This window comes from Chenopodium quinoa, unplaced genomic scaffold (assembly GCF_001683475.1).
Source record: "Chenopodium quinoa cultivar QQ74 unplaced genomic scaffold, ASM168347v1, whole genome shotgun sequence".
Lineage (NCBI taxonomy): Eukaryota > Viridiplantae > Streptophyta > Magnoliopsida > Caryophyllales > Amaranthaceae > Chenopodium > Chenopodium quinoa.
In genome coordinates, this window is record NW_018744080.1 from 4,171,242 (window position 1) to 4,192,557 (window position 21,316).

The following is a 21,316-nucleotide window of genomic DNA, read 5'->3' on the forward strand; positions in this document are numbered from 1 at the left end:
CATGTCTACTACACGTAGTCTACGTACTACACATGTAACAAACCTTCTAAATTGGTACTATAAATCTTTAATTAGAACTTAAAATCAAATTAGAAATCAAAAATAGAATATTACAATTAAAATAGAATTAGAATTGCCTAATAATAATAAATTAAATATGCTCTCTTTTCCCTCCTATTTGTTAGGAATTCAGTTTGTAGTATGTGTCACTAATTATTGAACTCATACACGTACAAGTAAAAATGCGAATTATAATAGGAACCACAAATTCTCACAAATTTTGATTGCTTATTAGTTAGTTCATTGATTTTTCAAAAGTTAATTATGCTCAACATCTATCATAATCGAAAAAAAATCTCCTTTAAAAGTCACCCAACATATAATTACGTGAGATAATCTAAGTTTGAACTAATCGAAAGACTTAGGTCAAAATGGTGATGAAACAAACATTATTTTGTGCATTTCTTCTTTGTGCTTCATGGAACTTCTTATCTTTTGCTAGACCCGTGCTAGAGGTGATGGATGTAGATCCACAAGATGATATAGGGCTCGATGACGCCCCGTTAAGGAAAACCGACGATCTGACTTTCATGCCGGAGGTCAAGATGGATCCACCACCATCCTCATCATTATCTCGAATCCCCGACTTCTCTAATGATTTTGGGCCAACCATGCCAACCAAGATTAATGGTGAGAAATCCTCATCTAATGTGCCTATAGTGTCTCAAGGAGAAGGGAAAAAGACCTACAATGGTCACTCAAATGATTGGTGGTATAAAGTAGATGCCAATGGCAAAGTTGAGGCATCTCCCAACTTCTCAAATGATAAGGGTGTACCACAAGAGGTTAAGCAACAAGTTCAAAGCGTGTCAGGTCAATTGAAGCATCATGGTCATCGTTAATTACTCATTTGATCTATCCGAAAATAACAGTCACATATATGTATGAGATGCTATATTAGTGCGTTCAGAAAAGTGTACGTTGTCATCTTTCTTAGAATAGTATTGGTTTGTGATTGATTTTCCTACTATCCTTTCTAAGATCGAGTAATAAGGGGTGTTGGAAAGATCGTCCAACCATTAGATTAGTTGTAGGAGTGTATTTTTAAAGACAAAAACTAAAAATTATGCCAAATTCTAAATATAAGGGTTAAAACAATTTGAGTTATTTCAAGATCAAGGGAACTATTTAGGGAATATGTTTATTGTAAGAAGCACATCGTCACATTTTGTGAATAAAGAATATAGAAATCTGTTTGCTTCTCTCAATAAATTCTCTCTTGATTTCTTAAGTTCCTTCGATGACAACTCGGATTTAATTGAGTTGTTATAATACATATACAATCTTGTAGGGGTGGAACTAATTAAAAAAAAAAAAAAGTTAAAATAGAACTAGATTTTCTTAACGACAATGATTATTAAATACTACCTCCATTAACTATTATGTGCAACAAAAGGGTATTATTTGTGAAACATAAAATATTTTTTTGTTGCACATAATAATTAACGGAGGTAGTAAATAAGTCATGATGAAGAATTCTACACTCTAGCTATTCGCTTCTTTTGGTGTTCTTGTTTAAAATTTTCAAAGATTTCAATATAACTTAATAAAAGTTTAATACATGTGAGATATTGTTTAATTCATCTCTTCATCTCTTCATCTCTTCATCTCTTCAATATGTACTTAAAGATACTTAAGTATGCGTGTGTGCATTCCCTTGAGAAAAATTTATACATGTGTGCACTAGTGCATAAAGGGTGGTCGTAGGTCAGCTAAATGCGTCAAGTTTGAAAATTAAACTGTGCAAAACGTGAAACCGAAACAAAAATATTGAGAAAATCGTCATAGTAAAAAAAAAACGTTTATCGAAAGACATTTTTGTATATAAATCAACGTCTTTTATTATATATGGGCCCAGTAATGTTGATTTATTTACAGAAATGTCGTGGTAACTAGAAATGTCATAGTAACTGTGATTTTATGTTTATTTATTTACAGAAATACTATTAGATAGACGTTTTTTGTTTATCACAAAGATAAACTGCTCTCACTCAATTATATTAAACCGAGGAAGTAGCTTGTAGCTCATATTAATAAAATCCACAAAGATACATAACAATACATGGATGATGAACAAAAGCATCACAACACATTCATGATTCATGCATAACATAAGTTGTAATAACATATGGAGTATTGAAATACAGAGTAAATAAAAAGCGTTGCGTTATTTATTACAAGCATTGTCAGCTTGAATTAATTAATTAACCGCACGCATATTAATTAATTAGTACTTAATAATTTTGATGTAATTAAGCAATGATGAAGGGAAGAACGTTCAACAGGAACTCCTCGTAGCAGAAAGTTGCTTTGCCACACACAGCCTTAGCGTTAAATGTCTCAGTCAAACCCTGCAATTTAAAATAGATTAACAATTAATTATAGTCATTAACAATAGTTATTAAATTATTATATGTAAAATTGAAACATGTAGTTACCTTAATAGTGAGGCAGCACCTGCATTAAGAAAAGGGAAAACAAAAAGAAGGTTCATTAATATATATGATTACAGAAATACAACCGGAAAATACTGCATACAAAAGTAATATGATATACTCTCTTCGTCCTCAATTAATTTGTAATTTTCAATAAGGAATTCAATATTTTGAAACAAATTATTTGACAATGGAGTGAGTGTGTGTATTAATGTATAAGTATACACGAGTACATATTTTTTGGTAGGTAAGGCGGTAAGAGACAACAATCTTACCATCAGACCAAGTACTACTTTGCATATACACGAAATGTATGTCATATATAAAGTATGCATGAAATTAAAGAGATCGAAGTAGAGAAGGACGTACTCAATGAAGGCATCATATTGAAGAGAGCATCTTCCAGATTTGCTAAATTTAGCAACAAGCAGATTCACAATAATTGGAGAAACACAAAAACCCAAGCTGCTCATTGCTTGGTTCATCTCAGATGAATCAATGCTTCCATTCCTGTCCCTATCAAACCTTTGGAACATTGCCTGTAAATTTTTAATGGATATATATAAGATACAGAATTATAAATTATATAAATTGCGTATTTACAATAAAATTTTCTCTCCTAAAATCCCTTTTATTATTTTGACTTACCCTCCAGGTTTGGAGGCACTTGAGCAGTGGGACGAATTCCTTAGGACCTGTTCAAAAAGGTAAATATTAACACTCGAACAAATATTTCAATCTTAAAACTCTAACCATCAGCTTAATCTTTGGTTGAATTGTTCATTTGACTGTTACATGTCAATATATTTTGTAATAAAAAAGTGTCACTAATATCGTTGTGTGTTTTACAGTAAGTTATTGTGAGATTGTTTTAACCTACGTGACAAGTACAAAAGCGTTTAAGGTGTACTTACCAATCATCCTCTTGTTAGAGTGGGTGAACTCATACATGAGAAGGTGGACGGTTCTAAGGTTAAAGTTATGGTTACAGTTGGTGAGCACAGACTGCAGCTCCCTGTCGTCGATGATTCCATTACCATCCCTATCGATCCTGTTGAAGCACTCAATGACCTTAGGGTCAGTACCAGGTGGGAAGGCCGATGGCATGATCTCACAGAACGCGTCCTGCCCAAACACAGTCATTGCTTGGGAGGAAGAATACTGAGACTTCATGGAGGAACTGTGCTGCATCATGCCACCTGCTGAATGCTGTGACTGCTGCACCAGGCCTCCCCCATGCTGCGACTGCTGCATCAGGCCGCCGTGCTGGGACTGCTGCATCATGCCCTGGCGCATGCCGTACTGCTGGTGCTGCATCCCGCCGTGTGATGAAGAGTGATGAGCCTGAGATGATAACATCGACGATGGACGATGCATTTGTTGTTGTGATCCATCATCACAGTAGCTGCTCTGACGATAAGCTTGCATATTTGCTCTGTTTTTTTTTTTTTAGGGAATTCCCTCTTAATTTAAATGAGGGATTGAGTTAGCTTAAGATGTTTGTGATTGATGTTTGCAAATGAAGATTATGCAGTCTTTTTATAACACAAGAAAAATTCACTATTATGGTCCCTAAATTCCTTTTTTTTTTTATACTTTTATTAATGGAGGAATTTTAAAGTGGTAGAATCCAATTACACCATTTGAGCATTTTTATTTCAAATGGTGAAGTTTGCTTAGCATCGTTTTTCTTCTCATTAATGCATAATAAAACTTGCTCATTTTTAGTAATTAATCACCAAATACATCATACATCGATACATGTATACATCTTGTATTTTTTTATTTTATTTTTTTAATAAGGTAAGAAAAAGAGGGAATAAAAAAATATTGTACTATACATCTTGTATGTTGGACACTATTAGTAGCTGTAGACTTGTAGTAGCGAGTATAGTCTCTTGCATCACATTAGTTTATAGTCTATATTCGTCAATAAACAGTAGAAAATATACTACCTCCGTTACATATTATTTGCAACGATTTGACATAAAGTAGAGAAAAAAATGTCTAATCGTTGCAAATAATATGTAACGGAGGTAGTAATTACCTTGATGCCCTTGAGTATAGTCTCTTGCTACCAACATTAGTTTATAGGAACAAGAATTTTTTAACAAACGTATAAATTGGTGTATGGAAAGCCATAAAAGACAATAATATGTATACATGATTTGTTCTATGTATTATTTGTTGTACACCATATGTATGCTCATAAATGAACCCAACATGCATGACAATTCACTTACTTCCTAGATTAATATAGATAATCATAGCAAGATTTATATTGTAATAATTAAATTTGAGATAAAATTTTCTAATTCAGATAAAACAAATTAAGAAGAATCAACCTATCAACGACATAAGAACTCGTTGATTTTTTTTTATGTACAACCGGTTGTGACATTCCTTTCTCATAAAGTTTTACGCAACATATTTAGAAATGCATTCGATAGTGGACAGATGCTACGACCAACCTAATTGATACTATCATAATATTCTCCATACAAGGCCATAACCGAGGATTCTGTTTTCATCATATCATGATATAAAATACAGAAAGTTTAATTGTTCCATCAACTTTTTTAGGATTCTGACCTATTCTTATCTGGAATATTTACATATTTAAATTCATGATTGACCACAAATTGCAATTACTTTCGAATTTTTTAATTTTTATATTGCATGGCAATATGGCATGTTTTCATATGAATTGTTTTCTAATTTTGAGATGAAAAAGGGACTTGCCATAGTAGTACGAATATTTTGGAGGACCCATGGCAAATTGGCAATGTTATCATATGACATGAATATCGTATAAAGACATGACTATTGGCATGAGAAATAATTACCAATGTAACCTAATGCGACTAATAACGTATTGACTGACTTATTAAGGTTATTACCAAATTTTAGAGGTATGGAATTCGAATCCTATCCAAGTAAGGGTATTTGGGTGTAAATATTATGTTACCCTTTAGCCCGCAAATACTAGATGAAAAAACTGTGAAGGTTAAGGTCTGATTAAGATCCACCTTACCAATTAAAAATTAAAAAATTAACCGCAGATTATCAACACTTTAATCATCAACTTTTTTTAATGAATTACCAACAACAATCCAACCATAATTATCGAATCCTGTTCTCGTAACGTCTTTGATTTGTGTGCTGATATTGAGATAGTGTTGTATGGAATAATCAAATATGATTGTTCTTTCTAACGTATAAATAATCAAATATGATCGATAAAAACGGCAGGATAAAAAAGGAAGGGTAACTTTAAGCAATCCCTTATCATAGTGTTACAATAATTATTAATTGCAATATATAGCCAATAAAGAATTAAGAGATTAGAACAGGCTACACAGTTTTCTGTATGGCTTTCTTCACTCTGAAACCTCATATTTTAATAAGTCAAGTACCAAGACGGTGCAAAATTGTGAAATAACAGGCGGTAAATACCGTAAATTGCAAGTGCAAAATTCCAGTAAGCATTTTACAATAACCAAAAGAGATTATCTGAACAAAATCAAACTTTCCCACAAAATTTTCGATTCTCTAAGTTTAAGCAGGTTCGCTAAGATGGAAGTCAAATGCAAAAAAAATTATGAGATCTACACAAACTCTTTGGCCTGAATTAATCAAGGGTCTCAATAAAACTACACGGTAGAAACACTCGTAGCAGCACCCCCGTTGAAAACTACCTTGCTGGTTTGCCTGTCCTTAACTACCTTGCTGGTTGTGCCTGTCCCTGCTCAAGAAGTTGGCCAACTAATTTGTATGTACGCCCTGACAATGCCTTGGTGTGATCAATGAGCTGCTCATACCTGGAAAGACAAGAAGCATAAATCAACTTGCAAAACTACATAATCATCATAAACAAAAAGAAAAGAAAAATGTGTGACGAGGAATTGCTTTTCTTACACATTAGGGTAATTAGGCTCCATCACAATGGTGCCCAACTTAGAGTCGATCTTGGCATCAAGCTTAGAAGTGCGTATGAGGGTCATAATCCACCTCTCTGCTTCCTCATAACTCAAATTCAATTTCTCAGCTAGGACCCTGACCAATACAAATTTGATCAGAAGAAAGAACTTTCAATTTTATATACAGTAATAAAAATTCACAGTGAGTAGTTCATATACCCTGTATAAATTATACTACACAAGCCAAAGCGCTGATTAAACATAATTCTCAGCATGAATATTCACTGTGGTAGTTCATATACCCTGTATAGATTATACTACACAAGCCAAAATGCTGATTAAACAAAATTCTCAGCATGAATATCAGATAATCACTTGACAGTTGCTCATCAAATTCAAATCATACAACTCTTACCAAGTATTGCCCCAATATTTAGGAGCCAAAAACACTCTTTTCACCAAATTACTCAAAAAGACATACAGGGGAGAAAATCTAGAGAAAGATATCATAATCCCTTAGTCATGTAATTACAACTCAGGTTGACAGAGTAGTTTACCATAAGATAACTCAAAATGACAGTATTTTATATTCCATGAAACAAGATAGATTAGAGAGCAAGAACATACCCCAATTCAATGCGCTGATGTATCCTACAATAGGTTTCACAGATGAAAAGACGGGCATTTTCAAGAAACTCATCCCTTAGTGGAACAGTGGTATAACTTCCCTCCTCAACTCGTTTACCAAGGAATGGATCATTTAGTATGACCTAGAAAAAAAAAAAAAAAAAAAAAAAAACATTTGCATAAAATGAGAAGTGCAAGCATTAAGAATAATAGGTAGTCCAAAAAGAAGTTAAAATTCCAAATAATGCTTGAATGATAAAATGTCAAAGCAATGTTCTGAATTTGCTATATTAAACTACAATGAATATGAACACCTGTCTCACAAGAAGTTAAAATCCAAAATTATGCTTTAATGAAAAAACTTAACAATGTTAATTATAAAACAAAAATTTTGAAGCTGTGTATCGAGCCCATGCAATGAACAAAACCCATAACTTGGCAACGAGACTATTTCAAACTCACTCTGCCCCATTGAGTTTGTCCACTTCTCCCTACACACAAAATTTTCACTAATTTTTTAGACTCCATAATATTTGTGAAGAGTCACCCTGGACATCCATATTCCATAGGACATTTTTATACTTGATAGCATAATTAAGGGGAGAATAACCTAGTATCACAACAAAAATAAAAAATAACAAGACTATGGCCAAAAGCATCAATGAACATGCACAGTTTATTCATACAATTCATTCTTCTGAATTTTATGCCTAAACATAAAAGAGGGGGGGGGGGGGGAAGGAATTGAACAAAAGAAACTACAGAAAACCCACAAAGGAATATGCAGTATACTAGCAAGAGGTTCAGTCCAAGAGGATGAAAATTCTTACTTCTTCACATTCCCTCAACTTTTGTTGTGCCCCGTCAAAGTCATAGTTGACATAAACACATGCCAAAAACTCGGTGATGGGGTCTTTGTAAGAACATTGCTCCGGCTGAATGACCTTAACAAAATCTTTAAACTGAGGCCTTCTCCTCTTGTTGACAATGAATGCAGTAGCAAGATAACGCAGAAGATGAGGAGCATTTGTTTGGATAGCATTAAGATACCTGCAAGGTGAAATAATTTGTTCAATTAAGCTATAGAGCTGCCATATTTTAGGGCAAAAGAGCTTTGGTACCATATTCAAAGAGCACAAAGTAAAACCACAAGTACCACAGATTCAATAGCTACAGATAACTTTTTCTTACAGAAGTATAAGTGAAATTCAGTTAGCAACCAGGCTTCCCAAACTGAAAAGAGAGCTTGGAAACAAAGAAAAACAAAGGAATAGAGATAAGTACAAATTGCAAGACTTACTTGTCCTGATTGAACAGGTCAATTATCTGGGTCCTGCCATTGTCATGGTTAAAAAAGATAAATAAGCTCCAGTGCATCAGCCATATTCTATTTTGCACTTGATTCAAAGGTGATGTGAAAGCCTGCAGCACAAATTGGTCATCAGCAAACACATAACACAACGATGGAAATTATTTTTCACAAAACAATCAAAAAGAACAAAGAAACAGACCTTAGAATCAATTATCTCTTTCAAACGGTTAAGTTCCTCAAGGGCAATGTCCCAGTTTTGCATTAAAATTTCAGCAGCGAGCTTTCCCCACAATGCACTCAGACTTCTTTCACTGTTGGTGCACAGAGCTCTGTACTGATAGAGAAAATCAGCTGCGCCAGAATAGTTACCACATTCAAATTGGAATTTAGCATACTGATACAATGCCTCAATCTGCTCTGGACCAATCTGAACAGAACCACCAATGAGATTTAAGAATATTCCCAGAAAGAGAATTTACATAAATTAAAATCACATGGCACAAGAGCCAATGATAAACAAATAAACAGCTACTGTATGACAAACAATGAAGCTGGTGAGTGGTGACTGCTCTGTCAGCCAATTACATAAAGTTTGCCACACTAGACTAGGCGAATTACATGTTTAACCACCTAGAAAACTAACTTGAACTTGTAATGTCATTCTAGATCAGTTGTAAATTTCCAGATATTTATCAGATATGTTGCTAAATTCCACCCTTAAGAGAAGGGTCTACTAAACTTGCCTTGCACCTCTCCCAAATAAAAAAATGCAGTGTTGCTACATAGGCTTAACTACTCAGATGATTGCTTTACCATAAGCTAGAGTAAACCCACAACCAAAAGAATCTTTGGGCATCAGCCACCAAAAAAAGGCATGGCAGTAAATCAATGCACTTGATAGCATTGAACATAATATATTTGACTCATGACGAAATGAATGAATGAAAAGCTCAAACAAGCTATGAACTTCCAAAGTACCGCAGAAACATTATCACCAGCTAATTATTGAGCTAAACCATTAGGAAGAATACTAGAAAAAGGAACTTATTTTGAAAGCATAGTTTATTGAAGGGCACTAATTTCTCTTTCTAACCAAGCAAATTATCTCAGTGTTTATTACTTTTCATGTGGAAAAGAGTTGTGCAACCATTTCCAAACCAACACAAAAAAAAAATTGTTAAAAAGTAAATATAAATCAAAAGTGACAAGAAGATTTTAAATAAATTAGTTTTAATCCACTAGAGAATAATTTAAGGCAGTCTGGATTTGACCATGATTGAGTAACACAACAATCATCCAGGATTCCAGGCTGCCCCAACAAACAGTTCACTTCTAGGCCGGGTGAAATAGAGTCCTCATTTGAATGAAAGAAATGTAGCTGAGAACCCATTGGATCGGCCATTAGAAAATCAGTCAACAAAGGAGATATTATTGTTTCAAGAGCATTGATAAAAATAAATGATTTATGGAAGAATTATGCAATAAAGTTTCTGATGCAAGGATGTAAAATCAAAGGAGCTTCAACATTTGTCCCTTGTTTGCAATGGAACAAACAGAGTGCTCACTACGTTCTCTCAAAGGCAATAGAGTTAGTGTCTAAGACAAAAGAAGAAAGCATAACGATGTAACCCTTGCTAAAAGTTAAAGCTAATGTTTAAAGTTCAATCCCCCACATAATATGCCATTAGACTTTCAGAGTGACTTCATCAAACACCACTGATATTGACCTTCACCTTAATAAAATAATTTTAAGCATATATGAAAGATACGATAATCAAATGTAGAAAAGTAAAAATAAAGCAGCCGTAGGAGTTGCGCAAAATAAATTTTACACACATGAACAAATAAACCCCATCACTGAATAACCATCCAAACCCATAAATACTACTCATTACAATCTAACTATCTAGCATGAGTAGCAAAATAAAACAAACTGAATAACCTAACTGTGACCATTCTTTCGAATTAGCCAACATGTCCACTAGAAATTCAATATCTTAACAACCACAGCTCCAGCAACACAAAACATAGAGCAATCATAGAAATTTTTCATCCTAACCGCCGCAGCATACCCCCCTCTCTGACCACAGATAACAAAGATATACGCTATAATTGACAGTAAGCCCTTGCAGAATACACCACATCCTAACAGTGAGGCAGATTATAACGAAACAAGCCATAAAGAAGCCGAAATTACATTCAAGATAAGATATATGGCATTCAGGTCAATTAATCTTTCAATTACAAGTAATTAAAAAATTATATAAATTAAATTTCTTACAAAAATCAAATTTTTATAATGTTTACTAATACGAAAATAGAACAAGTAGAACTTTTAGAGACGAAGGAAAAATAAAAACCTGATAACGCTCATTGAGCATCTGAAGATTATACTGTTTATCAGCACGCAATTCCTGAACTTTATCCTCATTCTGAAGAAACGAAACCAAAGGAGCCGCACCTTCTTCCAACGACTTCAATCTCGCAACAACCTCAACTCTCCTATCCATCATCTCTACAATCAAATCAAATCCAATAAAAATTAATCATAAACTCAAACCCTAATCCAAAAAATCAGGAAAAAAAAAACCCTAGGAGAGAGAAAATCAAAATTGACATTAAAAGCAATACCTTGAGGAACATCATCGGTGTGGTAGAGGCTCTTATGGATATCCATGGCGTAATCAACCATGTTAGTTTGATTGAGAAGCTCGATCTTATTCCTGAGAAGCTGATCTTCTGGGTACATTTCACGTTCTTGGAGAAATTCGAGAAGAGGGAAGACGAGATGACGGTCTAAGTGGGGCGCGATTTTCGGGGTGAGGTCGTAACTCGCCATTGTTGCTGCTGCTGCTGTTGTCGTCAAGGGTTTTGAGCGGCGGCAACAAGAGAGATGGGGAAAAAGAGGTGAGTGTTTGATTTGAGTTTAATGTTGATAAAACTTGGATGTGTTTGGTACTTTGGTTGATTCCCCTTTTTTATTTTTAGGGAAGAAGTGTTTGGTTGAAAATAGGTATTGGTAAGGTAATGTTTTATGTTTATTTCACCGGATTTATTTAAAGACTAGTTTTGTACCCGGACATCATGGTTGATAAAAAAATTAAGATAACATTTTTACTTGAATGTTAGATACTACGATTTTGTGTAGTTTTGTTTGTAAATAGATATCTATGTTATTATTGACTTTTACTTTTTTTTTTTTTTTATTGAACTTAAATTATTTTCACTGAATTGAAAGTATTTTTATCAATCTAAAATTATTTTTACTGATTGAAACTTATTTTACTTATTCTCTAATATATTTTAAATAACAATGCATTTTGAATGCGGATAAGCTCACCATCTTGTCGGACAAAGTAACCCCTATAAAACTGATCGATTAAACCATGTAATATTACCCTATCCGCAACACTGATTGAGTAACCACTATAACAGTGACCAGGTAACCCGTATAACACTAACGAAGTAACTCTGATTTTGTAATAGTTGGTGACACGGTTTAGCAAACTACATATAAAAGTTTATGTGTAAATATATTATAAATGAATCTTTTTTTAAAGAAATTTTTAAAACAAATTTGATGATGGAAATAGAATTGAGTTTAAGTAAATATAAAGTTTTGTAGTTTAGGATAAACTTTTTGAATTCAATGTTAAATACGATCATATAATCCCTTTTGATAATGCAGGATATTTAGACAAAATGAACTGCAATTATTCTAAAAGTACTTTTACCAAAACAAAAATTATTTTTCATGATTAAAACTTATTTTCACTAAATAGTACTGAATGATAATATATTTATTAAAAGTTATAAATAATTTTGTATATATGAAATATTAGAAGTATATCGATAATAAATTCTATACAACATTTTTATCTTTAAAATTCTATCTAAATTTCGCTTACTTAGCATCATATGTGTCACAATAATACCTATTTGTCGCCTACGTGACGTGACAATTGGCGAAAAAACTAGAATGCCTAATGTCGATGTCTCATGACTGGTTGCGAGACCGGCTTTATTTATTAGTAATATGATATGATATGATTTGTTTGTAAATAACCACCTTTAAAACACTCCTTGTTAAACAAACTGTCTATTTTTTTTTTGAAATTAAAAAATATTACCCCTAAAACACAATGGCAATAGGTATCAATAAGTGGTGAAATCTAAATTTTTTGTCTTTTTTTGAGTGGTATTTTAAAACAATTATTTAGGTGGTAATATTTATAAATGAGTTATCTATTGTTACTAAAATACAAAATTTCCTTATATATAGTTGTCTTTTTTTAATTTTGGAAGTCCTTAAGGGTGCCGACGAAATCGAGGATGGTGCTGCTACAAGATCCTTGAAGTGCTTCTTTTAAGATTCCGCAAGGTGTAGTTGGGTCTAGTTCTTTGGTCTTGTTTTTGTTTGGTTTTATGCTTTAGGTTGTTTTTGTTTGATTTTATGCTTTAGGCATGCTATTTTATCTTTATTTTGATTTTTAATTTGATTTAGGTTGTTATCTTCTTTTGGGGCTTGCCCCTCATGTTCACTATAGCTGATCAAAGTAAGTCTGGCCCGCTAGCTCAACCCAATTTTGGGCGGGTTTTGTACAAATTTTCCGGCCCATAATTGGGTGGGGAAATTTTTTTAAAATTTTGGACAGGCTTGGGGATGCGATTTTATATTTTTATGTAATTTTAGTTGATTTTATTTTGCCCGCCCGACTAGTTTGGGCGGATTTGTGCACATAATTTCCAGGCCAAAGCTTGGCCCGACATGGCCTGAGGAATGGGCTACTTTTTTTTGCCTCAGGCCGACCCATATGATCACCTCTAGTGTTGAAAAAAAAAACAATTGAAAGCCCTTAAAATAATTTTTATTAACTAAATTTAACTTATAAATACATTGAAATAATTTCAAATATGGGGATTACAACTTACAAATATGGGTATGTAGTTCTCATGTACATTTAAGTTAAGTCATCATTAGTTCAAAGATGACATGTGAGGTTGTGTAAAAGTCATTTCTCACACCTAATTATTATTATTTTTTTTCTGGAATGGAATAGGGAGGGGTGATTTCATTAAATAATAATAGTCATTCGACACTTATAATCATTCCTTAATATATCTAAATTCTCAATACAAGAATTAAACACCCCTAAATTAATGGCATTGCTTCTGAATTGCTCCCAGATAATTTTAGATATCTTTACATCGTTCTTAATGAAGAACCATTGATGTATATATAGTCGCAAAAGTGATAAAACTTGATTAGTCATCAAGATCTGCAAATTTGCAAGACGAATTTTCTAAATCTGCACCCTTATACCAATAGACTCGCAATTCCACAATTTTCAAGACGTGTCTTTTAAATTTGTATCCTTATACACACTAAAAACAAACAAACAATACTAAATCCTACATGGAGGGATTGACTATAATCACCATACTGATGGTGATCTTCATTGGTAAAAGCATTAAATTATGGAAGAATTTGGGGCTTACCATCGATGACAGCCCCTAGGTTTTAATATGGTGGATAGGTTTGAAGAGAGAGAACAGAGAAAATTTTAGGGTTTTTGAAGAGAGGAATACCAATACCCAATTAATAAAAATAGAAGAAATCAATTTAAAACATTATGAAATGTAGAAATAAGAATTAGAAAACCAAATTGATTCATGTAATTCGTTGCTTAGGTTTTTTTTTTTTCTCAATAATATAGTATATATGTATATGAGAATAGATCTTATTTTGTTATGATTTGAACTTAAACATTTTAGGCAAAATCTCATGAAAAGATAGATGAATACATGAATGAACCAGATCACTTTGGAATATGTACAAAATAAATCCAAATTGATACAATGATAACAATAGATAGAGTATCGTATAAAAAGTTAGATTATTTGTCATAAAGTTAACCAATTATTTTTATGAAGTCTAATTAACAAATCATGATAGATGCGACCCTGATAACAACTATTGTTTTGGGTTTATAATTTAAATAAAAATCTTACTTTTCATTTTAAATATATCGTATCACGTCAGATTTTTATTCTCAAGATTATCTTGATTTTGTGCTTGACCTTTTTTTAAGTATAAAAAGCAAGAATAAGATCAAGTATCAAAGTATGCTTCAATTCATCGACAAAAAGGTAATTTTAATTACTTTTCTTCACAAAAAAAAAAAAAATTAAAATATGCTTTTATACAATTTTTGGGAGGAAATTAGCAAGAGTTGATCTCTAATCAAATTTCATTTTTATTGACCTACGATAATTATAATTATAATTTAATACAAGAAAGAATATTGGCTAGCAATGCATGTGTTTAGCCTAGAATTGAATTTTTTATATTTATCATTTTCATGAAATAAAATGTATTATTCTTAATAAGTTAGCTTTTCTTCTATACTTATTTTGTTGTTGTTATTGATATTATAATATGTGTTTTTTTATCACTAGTAGAATAAATGTGATGGGAAGCGGTTTACAAAATCCGCTTCCCATTAGATTAATAAAAAAAAAAGAGGGAAGTGTAATGGCAAGCGGTTTTGGCGCGAACCGCTTGCCTTTTAACTAATGGCCAGCGGTTTGGCCTTGAACCGCTTACCATTAGTTAAATTGGCAAGCGGTTCAAGGCAAAACCGCTGGCCATTTAAAAAAAAAGCGGGATATACCCTTTTCTTCTCCTCCCTGCGAAATTTCAGCAGCGCACTTCACTTCTTCGTTCTCACTTCACTCCTCCTCTCTGTTTCCCGCCTTCACTCCTCCTCTCTGTCTCCCTCGTCCTCACCTCTCTTCTCACTTCTTCAGATTCCGGCCACCACCACCACCACTCCATTCATATTCAAATTTTTTTTTTTATTTGGCTATTAATTGAAGCTGCGTTTGGGGGTCGTGGGTCGAGGCTGCTGCTGGTGGTGGGTCGAGGCTGCTGCTGGTGGTTGCTCGAGGCTGCTGGTGTTTGGTGGTGGTGCTTGTTCGAGGGTGTTGTTCAACCAAGCCCAAGCACGCATTCTTCAATCTTTATCTTTCTCACTCTCAAATTAGGGTGAGTTCTTGCTAAATTTTAGTTTCATATTTATTAATTAGTATTAATTGTTTGGTATTCCAAAATTTCAAGTTTGGGTTTCAAGTAGTTAATCCAAGTTTCATATGTATATATATATTGTTTGAATTTGAGTAGCTTTGAATGAAATTTATGAATAGAATATATATTAGTTAACATTTTAGTTTGTTAAATGTGGTTAGTAAATTGCAATGTATGAATATAATGGATTTCTACATATATATATGTATATATATGAGTAAACTTAGTTTGATTTTGTATGTATGTTAATTTAATTATTATCCCTATTTAAATGAATGAACTTGTTTATTGTTGAATGTCAAATAAATGCAAATAATAATTGAATGCTTGCATCATCATTTGCCTAGATACCCGTTCGAGTCTTTCTCAATAGGAGAAAGTCTTGAATAGTCCCCAGTTGGGACTGTTCTTGGACGTTTAATCTCACTTAGGTAGTGAATGTATGTCTCTTTTTCGATTTTAAGGAATATCCGGGCTTCTCATTTTCTCACCATGTTCTCTGGGTACATATGTAGGTAAGTTATTACCTACATCGTGTACTTGGAGAACTGGGGGGAAATGCTGCCGGATTTTCCTTAAAATTGAAAAGTTGACATACATTCTCTAGTGAGATTAGACGTTCAAGGATGGGTTAGGTTGGAGTGATAAGGACCTTTTGGGAGCATTCATTTTTACGATATATGGATGATATATATGCTATGTACTTTAATTACATAATATATGTTACATTTATCATTGTTTGAAATGTGTTGGTATGTTTAAAGGCAATTTAAAGCGTCAATGGATCGCGGTTGGATGTATGGTAGACGTGATACATTAGAATTTTTTAATGGGGTTCAAGAGTTTTGCAAGAGTGCTTCACAGTATCAGCTTAGAACGGGTGTCAATTACCTTTATTGTCCTTGTGTCAATTGTAATAATGTCATAAGGGTCAATAGTGTGGATACCATCATGGCTCATGTACAATGTCATGGGTTTAGGCCTCAATATCATGTTTGGGTTTGGCATGGTGAGAAGGGATCGTATAGGGAGAATGTTGTTGGCAATGAGACGCATGTTGAAAGTGTCGAGATTCATGTTGAAGAAGAAAATGGGAGTGATGATGGTGGTGAAGGGGATGACATCGAGGATGGTGGTGGTGATGATCACTTGGATGAGATGATGCGTGATGTTGAAGGTGAATTTGGTGACCGACCTGATGTATTTGAGTCATTATCAGAGGCTGCCAAAAAGCCTTTGTATCCCGGGTCCAAAAAATACACAAAACTCTCAGCCATGCTTACACTATTTAATATTAAGTCTAAACATAACTGGAGTGACACTAGTTTCACTTCTTTGTTGACTGTGTTATGTGATATGTTGCCAGATGGGAATGAACTTCCTAATTCCTATTATTATGCAAAGAAACTAATGTGTCCATTTGGTTTGGAGTATAAATAGATACATGCATGTCCTAATGACTGTGTCCTATATCGAAATGAATATGAAGAGTTGGAGGAGTGTCCACGTTGCGGTAAGTCGCGTTACAAGCGATCAAGCTGCAATGCTGGTAGTAAAGGACCTCCTGCCAAGGTGTTGTGGTATCTTCCTATTATTCCAAGGTTAAAGCGTCTATTTTCAATACCAAAAGACGCCAAGAACCTGAGATGGCATGCTGAGGGAAGAAAGAAAAATGGTTTGTTGAAGCATCCTGCTGACTCTCCACAATGGAAGAACATCGATATGAATTTTAGGGCATTTGGTGGTGAAGTCAGAAATTTAAGGCTTGGGTTGTGCACGGACGGTATGAATCCATTTGGCACTCTTAGTACTAAACACAGCACATGGCCGGTACTTTTAGTGATTTACAACTTGCCTCCGTGGTTGTGTATGAAACGGAAATATATAATGCTTTCACTTTTGATAACGGGGCCAAGGCAACCTGGAAACGACATTGATGTTTACCTTGAGCCCCTTATTGATGATTTGAGAAAGATGTGGGACGAAGATGTTACCGTTTATGATGCCCATAAGAACGAGATGTTTCTTTTGCGTGTTGCCCTTATGTGGACCATCAATAATTTTCCTGCATATGGCAATCTGTCCGGGTACAAGAACAAAGGGCATAAAGCATGTCCCATTTGTATTGATGACACACTGAACGTGTACCTTGACCACTATGGCAAAGATGTGTACGTGAGGACCCGAAGATTTCTTAGGCGCGATCATCCGTATCGTAAGCAGAAAAAGGTCTTTGATGGGAAAGTTGAGGAGGGGGTTGCGCCTAGGCCATTGAGTGGAAAGGAGGTTTATGAGAGAGTGGAGGGTATTCCATGTGTTTTTGGTAAAACAACGAAACCAATTGACCCACACGCTCTCTTTAAAAAGGAATCAATCTTTTGGAAGCTTGAGTACTAGAAAGAACATGATGTTAGACATTGTCTCGATGTGATGCATATAGAGAAGAATGTTTGTAATGCAATTCTGGGGACAATTATGAACATTCCTGGAAAAACGAAGGATGGCAAGAATGCGCGGTTAGATTTGCAAGAGTGGGGTGTTCGTCCGGAGTTGTGGGTTCAAGATAAGGTAGGGATGGCAAAGGTTAAGGAAAAGGGAAACGAAGATGGTGGTCAAAACCGTAAGGGGAAGCGCAAGGAAAAGGCCACGGGTATCGCAAAGAAGAAAGGTGATGGAAAAGGAAAAAAAACCAAAAGGTGTATTTACCTCCAGCTTGCTACACATTATCAAAGGAAGAAAAACGGAGGTTTCGTGCTTGTTTTTTATGACATTAAGCTTCCTTCTGGGTTCTCGTCAAACATGAAAAGGTTTGTTTCCTTAAATGGAGAATTGAAGTTGACAAGTATGAAATCCCATGATTGTCACATGATGATGCAAGTTTTCCTACCGATTGCACTTCGTGGAATTTTACCAAAGCACGTGAGAGAAGTTATAACAAGCCTCTGTGGGTTTTTCAATACTATCTGCAGCAAATTTCTTGATCCCTTTACACTTGATGCTCTCCAGGCGACTGTTGTGGTAATTTTGTGCAAATTTGAGATGTTTTTCCCACCTTCACTTTTTGACATAATGGTGCATTTGATTCTGCATTTGGTTCATGAGATTAAGTTGTGCGGTCCAGTATTTATGAGGTGGTGCTACCCTTTTGAACGACACATGGGCATGGGTACACTGCAAGATAAAGTAAGAAATCCAGCCCATCCGGAAGGCAGTATGATACAAGGAATTGTGTCCGAGGAGATTAGGAATTTCGTGGCAGAGTATGTTGCCGTTGCCGAACCTATTGGGCTTCCTACATCCCGACATGAAGGGAGACTTGATGGTCATGGCACAATCGGGTCAAAAAGGATCTGGGCTGCTCGAGATCAAATCATGCAAGCTCACTTATTTGTGCTTCATCATATTGCGGAGGTTCACCCATATTTAGAAGAGCACATGGATAGTTTGCGTGTTGAATATCCATCAAAAGGGGAAAGAGCACTAATGCAGTTGCATAATAAGATGTTTGTGAAGTGGTTCCATGACCGTGTGATGCGTCAATTGGATGAGACTGTGTCTGATACAATAAAGTAGCTAGCTTATGGTCCAAAGGAAGATGTTCATTCATTTGAAGGATATGATATAAATGGGTACACATTTTGGATTGAAAGTCGAGATCAGAAATCCTCATCGACTCAAAATAGTGGTGTCACTCTTGTGGCTTCATCAAGAGAGTTTGCAAGTGCAAAGGATACATCACCAGTTGACACACTATTATCATACTATGGACGAATTCAGGAAATATGGGAACTAGATTACCGTGACTTCAAGGTTGGTCTATTCAAGTGTAAATGGGTCGATAATAATAGGCGCAACATGAGAAATGATGACTTCACTCTTGTAGATCTTGGCCACTTTCAAGATAGTCTTGAACCATTCATCCTTGCATCTCAAGCTAAGCAAGTGTTCTATGTAACTGACCCGTCCGATCCAAGATGGTCCATCGTCCTGGCTGGCAAAAGGAGAATTTTAGGGGTTGGAGAGGTTGAGGACGAGGAAGAATATGATGCATTTGATGATTCTCCCCCTTTCACTGCTCCTACACTTGATGTAGCAACTGATGTAGATGATGATGCTACTTATATTCGATCTGACCACAATGAGGGAATACACGAATGAGGTACTTTTATTAATGCATGTTTTATTTACTAAATATCTTATGCTCCAACAACTTTGTTTATTTCGGGAAGTGTTTTATTTTTTTGTATTTTCAACGTATAAGCATGTAATATGAACTAAATATATGAATTGTTTAGAGGATTATATATGAATTTGTTATGAAACCAAAGAAGTTGGGTAAGTGTTTGTCTTTCATCGTGCCTCAGAATTGATTGCCATTACTGATGACTAACAACATGCTTTGCTTGTTTACTGTAGGTGTGCACATATCATGGATCCTGATGAGAACCTTCATTCTGATGAGGATATGGATGATGATGATGGTGACGAGTTGTATGATGTTAATAAGGAGACGGATATGGGGGAACCGGAAGACCAAGCTTATGACCAGTTCCAACATAAGCTTGATGAATTTGAGCGTATAGCTGAAACTGCCCCACCTATTGATGATAATGTGGTTACCGAAGTTGTAGGTGATTCACATTGTGAAACTCAAATTCAAAGGCAAGTGAAAAAAACCGGTGGTGGAGGAGGGGTAAAGCCACCGGTGAACAGAAGGAGTAGGGGTGCAACTAAAGCTTTCAAGAAACCCGACGTTCCTATGGTGCTTGAGTTTGATGAGTTAGGTCAACCTACTGGCCAATGGCGCGACAAATTTTCTAGTCAAGTTGGCATTGTAACTCGTAAAATACCAATCACACTTGAGTTTGCCGAGATACCTCACGGGTTACTTCAAACATTTTGGGACGATACTATGGTTAGTATTTATTTCAATCAAACTTTTATTTTAAATTCATATATATCAAAAAAAAAAAAAAAAAATTGCAAAAACAACCCCCGGGCCTAACCCGAGGGCTGTAGCCGGCAGCTGCCCGGGGCTGCTGTCGGGGTGCTGCAGCTGCCTCGGCTGGTGCCTCGCTCGATTCTCGGGTTTTTTTTTTCATTTTTTTTCTCTTGCCTAACGTGGATGTTTGCGCCAATTACAGAGTATGTTCCATATTCCTGATGAGCCGGCCAAGAGAAAAGTCTTTGAAGCTTTTGTACAAGAGAGATTCAAAAACTTCAAGAGTTACTTGAGGACGAGATGGATCCATAAGAGAAAAAAGAGAAGACCTAAGAAAAATGTGCCTGCAGATGGAGAAGAAGAGAAACCTGATAAGAAACCGTGGGATTTATATCCACAAATAACGGTGGATGATTGGGAGAAGTTTGGGGAAAAATCTTCCACTAGGACCGCACTTGTATGTTTTTATTTATCAATAGAGTCGGCTACTCATATTTAGTTTCTTACAATGACTGATGCTAACATATATTTCTGAATGTGTAGGAAAAAAACGAACAATCTAGAATCAATGCCGGAAAGAAATTGTATAGCCATCATATGGGTTGTAAGACCTTTGCGGAGTCAAGACCAAAGTGGGTCAAAGCGGGTCTATACCCCAAATCCATAATGTCATCAACTGATAAACCACTTTCTTCCACGGTCACAACTTTGGTTAATCGTGCAATCAACTGGTGGTGTGCTATGCATGGGATGGACAAGGAAACCGGCAAGTATGTCATGCAACCGGATAATAAAGTAGTAGCAGATGCACTTGTAAGCAAATTTTTCTACTTATTAATTATATTTCCTTGTCAAGTACATTGTACTTAGATCTGATAAATTTTTGTGTTGTTAAAGCTCGAGCATACTTCGGAAGTGATTGAAGGCAAGCTG

The 21,316-nt window shown here is 35.0% G+C and overlaps 2 protein-coding genes across 2 annotated transcripts; both read right to left on the reverse strand.

Annotated features, from left to right (window-relative positions):
• Positions 1-2,125: 2,125 nt before the first annotated feature.
• On the reverse strand, positions 2,126-4,024 carry LOC110691567 (probable calcium-binding protein CML49). The gene is made up of 5 exons (XM_021868506.1): positions 3,410-4,024; positions 3,144-3,190; positions 2,865-3,034; positions 2,499-2,517; positions 2,126-2,411 (listed from the first exon to the last, which is right to left on the reverse strand). Exons 1-5 carry the CDS (start codon positions 3,921-3,923, stop codon positions 2,313-2,315), a joined length of 849 nt encoding a protein of 282 aa, XP_021724198.1. The 5' UTR covers positions 3,924-4,024; the 3' UTR covers positions 2,126-2,312.
• Positions 4,025-5,926: 1,902 nt separating this feature from the next.
• Positions 5,927-11,362, reverse strand: LOC110691568 (eukaryotic translation initiation factor 3 subunit E-like). Its single transcript, XM_021868507.1, has 8 exons — positions 10,986-11,362; positions 10,715-10,869; positions 8,554-8,781; positions 8,343-8,464; positions 7,873-8,092; positions 7,043-7,185; positions 6,414-6,551; positions 5,927-6,316 (listed from the first exon to the last, which is right to left on the reverse strand). The coding sequence occupies exons 1-8, from the start codon at positions 11,191-11,193 to the stop codon at positions 6,217-6,219; spliced, it is 1,314 nt and encodes a 437-aa protein (XP_021724199.1). The 5' UTR covers positions 11,194-11,362; the 3' UTR covers positions 5,927-6,216.
• Between the last annotated feature and the right edge of the window lie 9,954 nt (positions 11,363-21,316).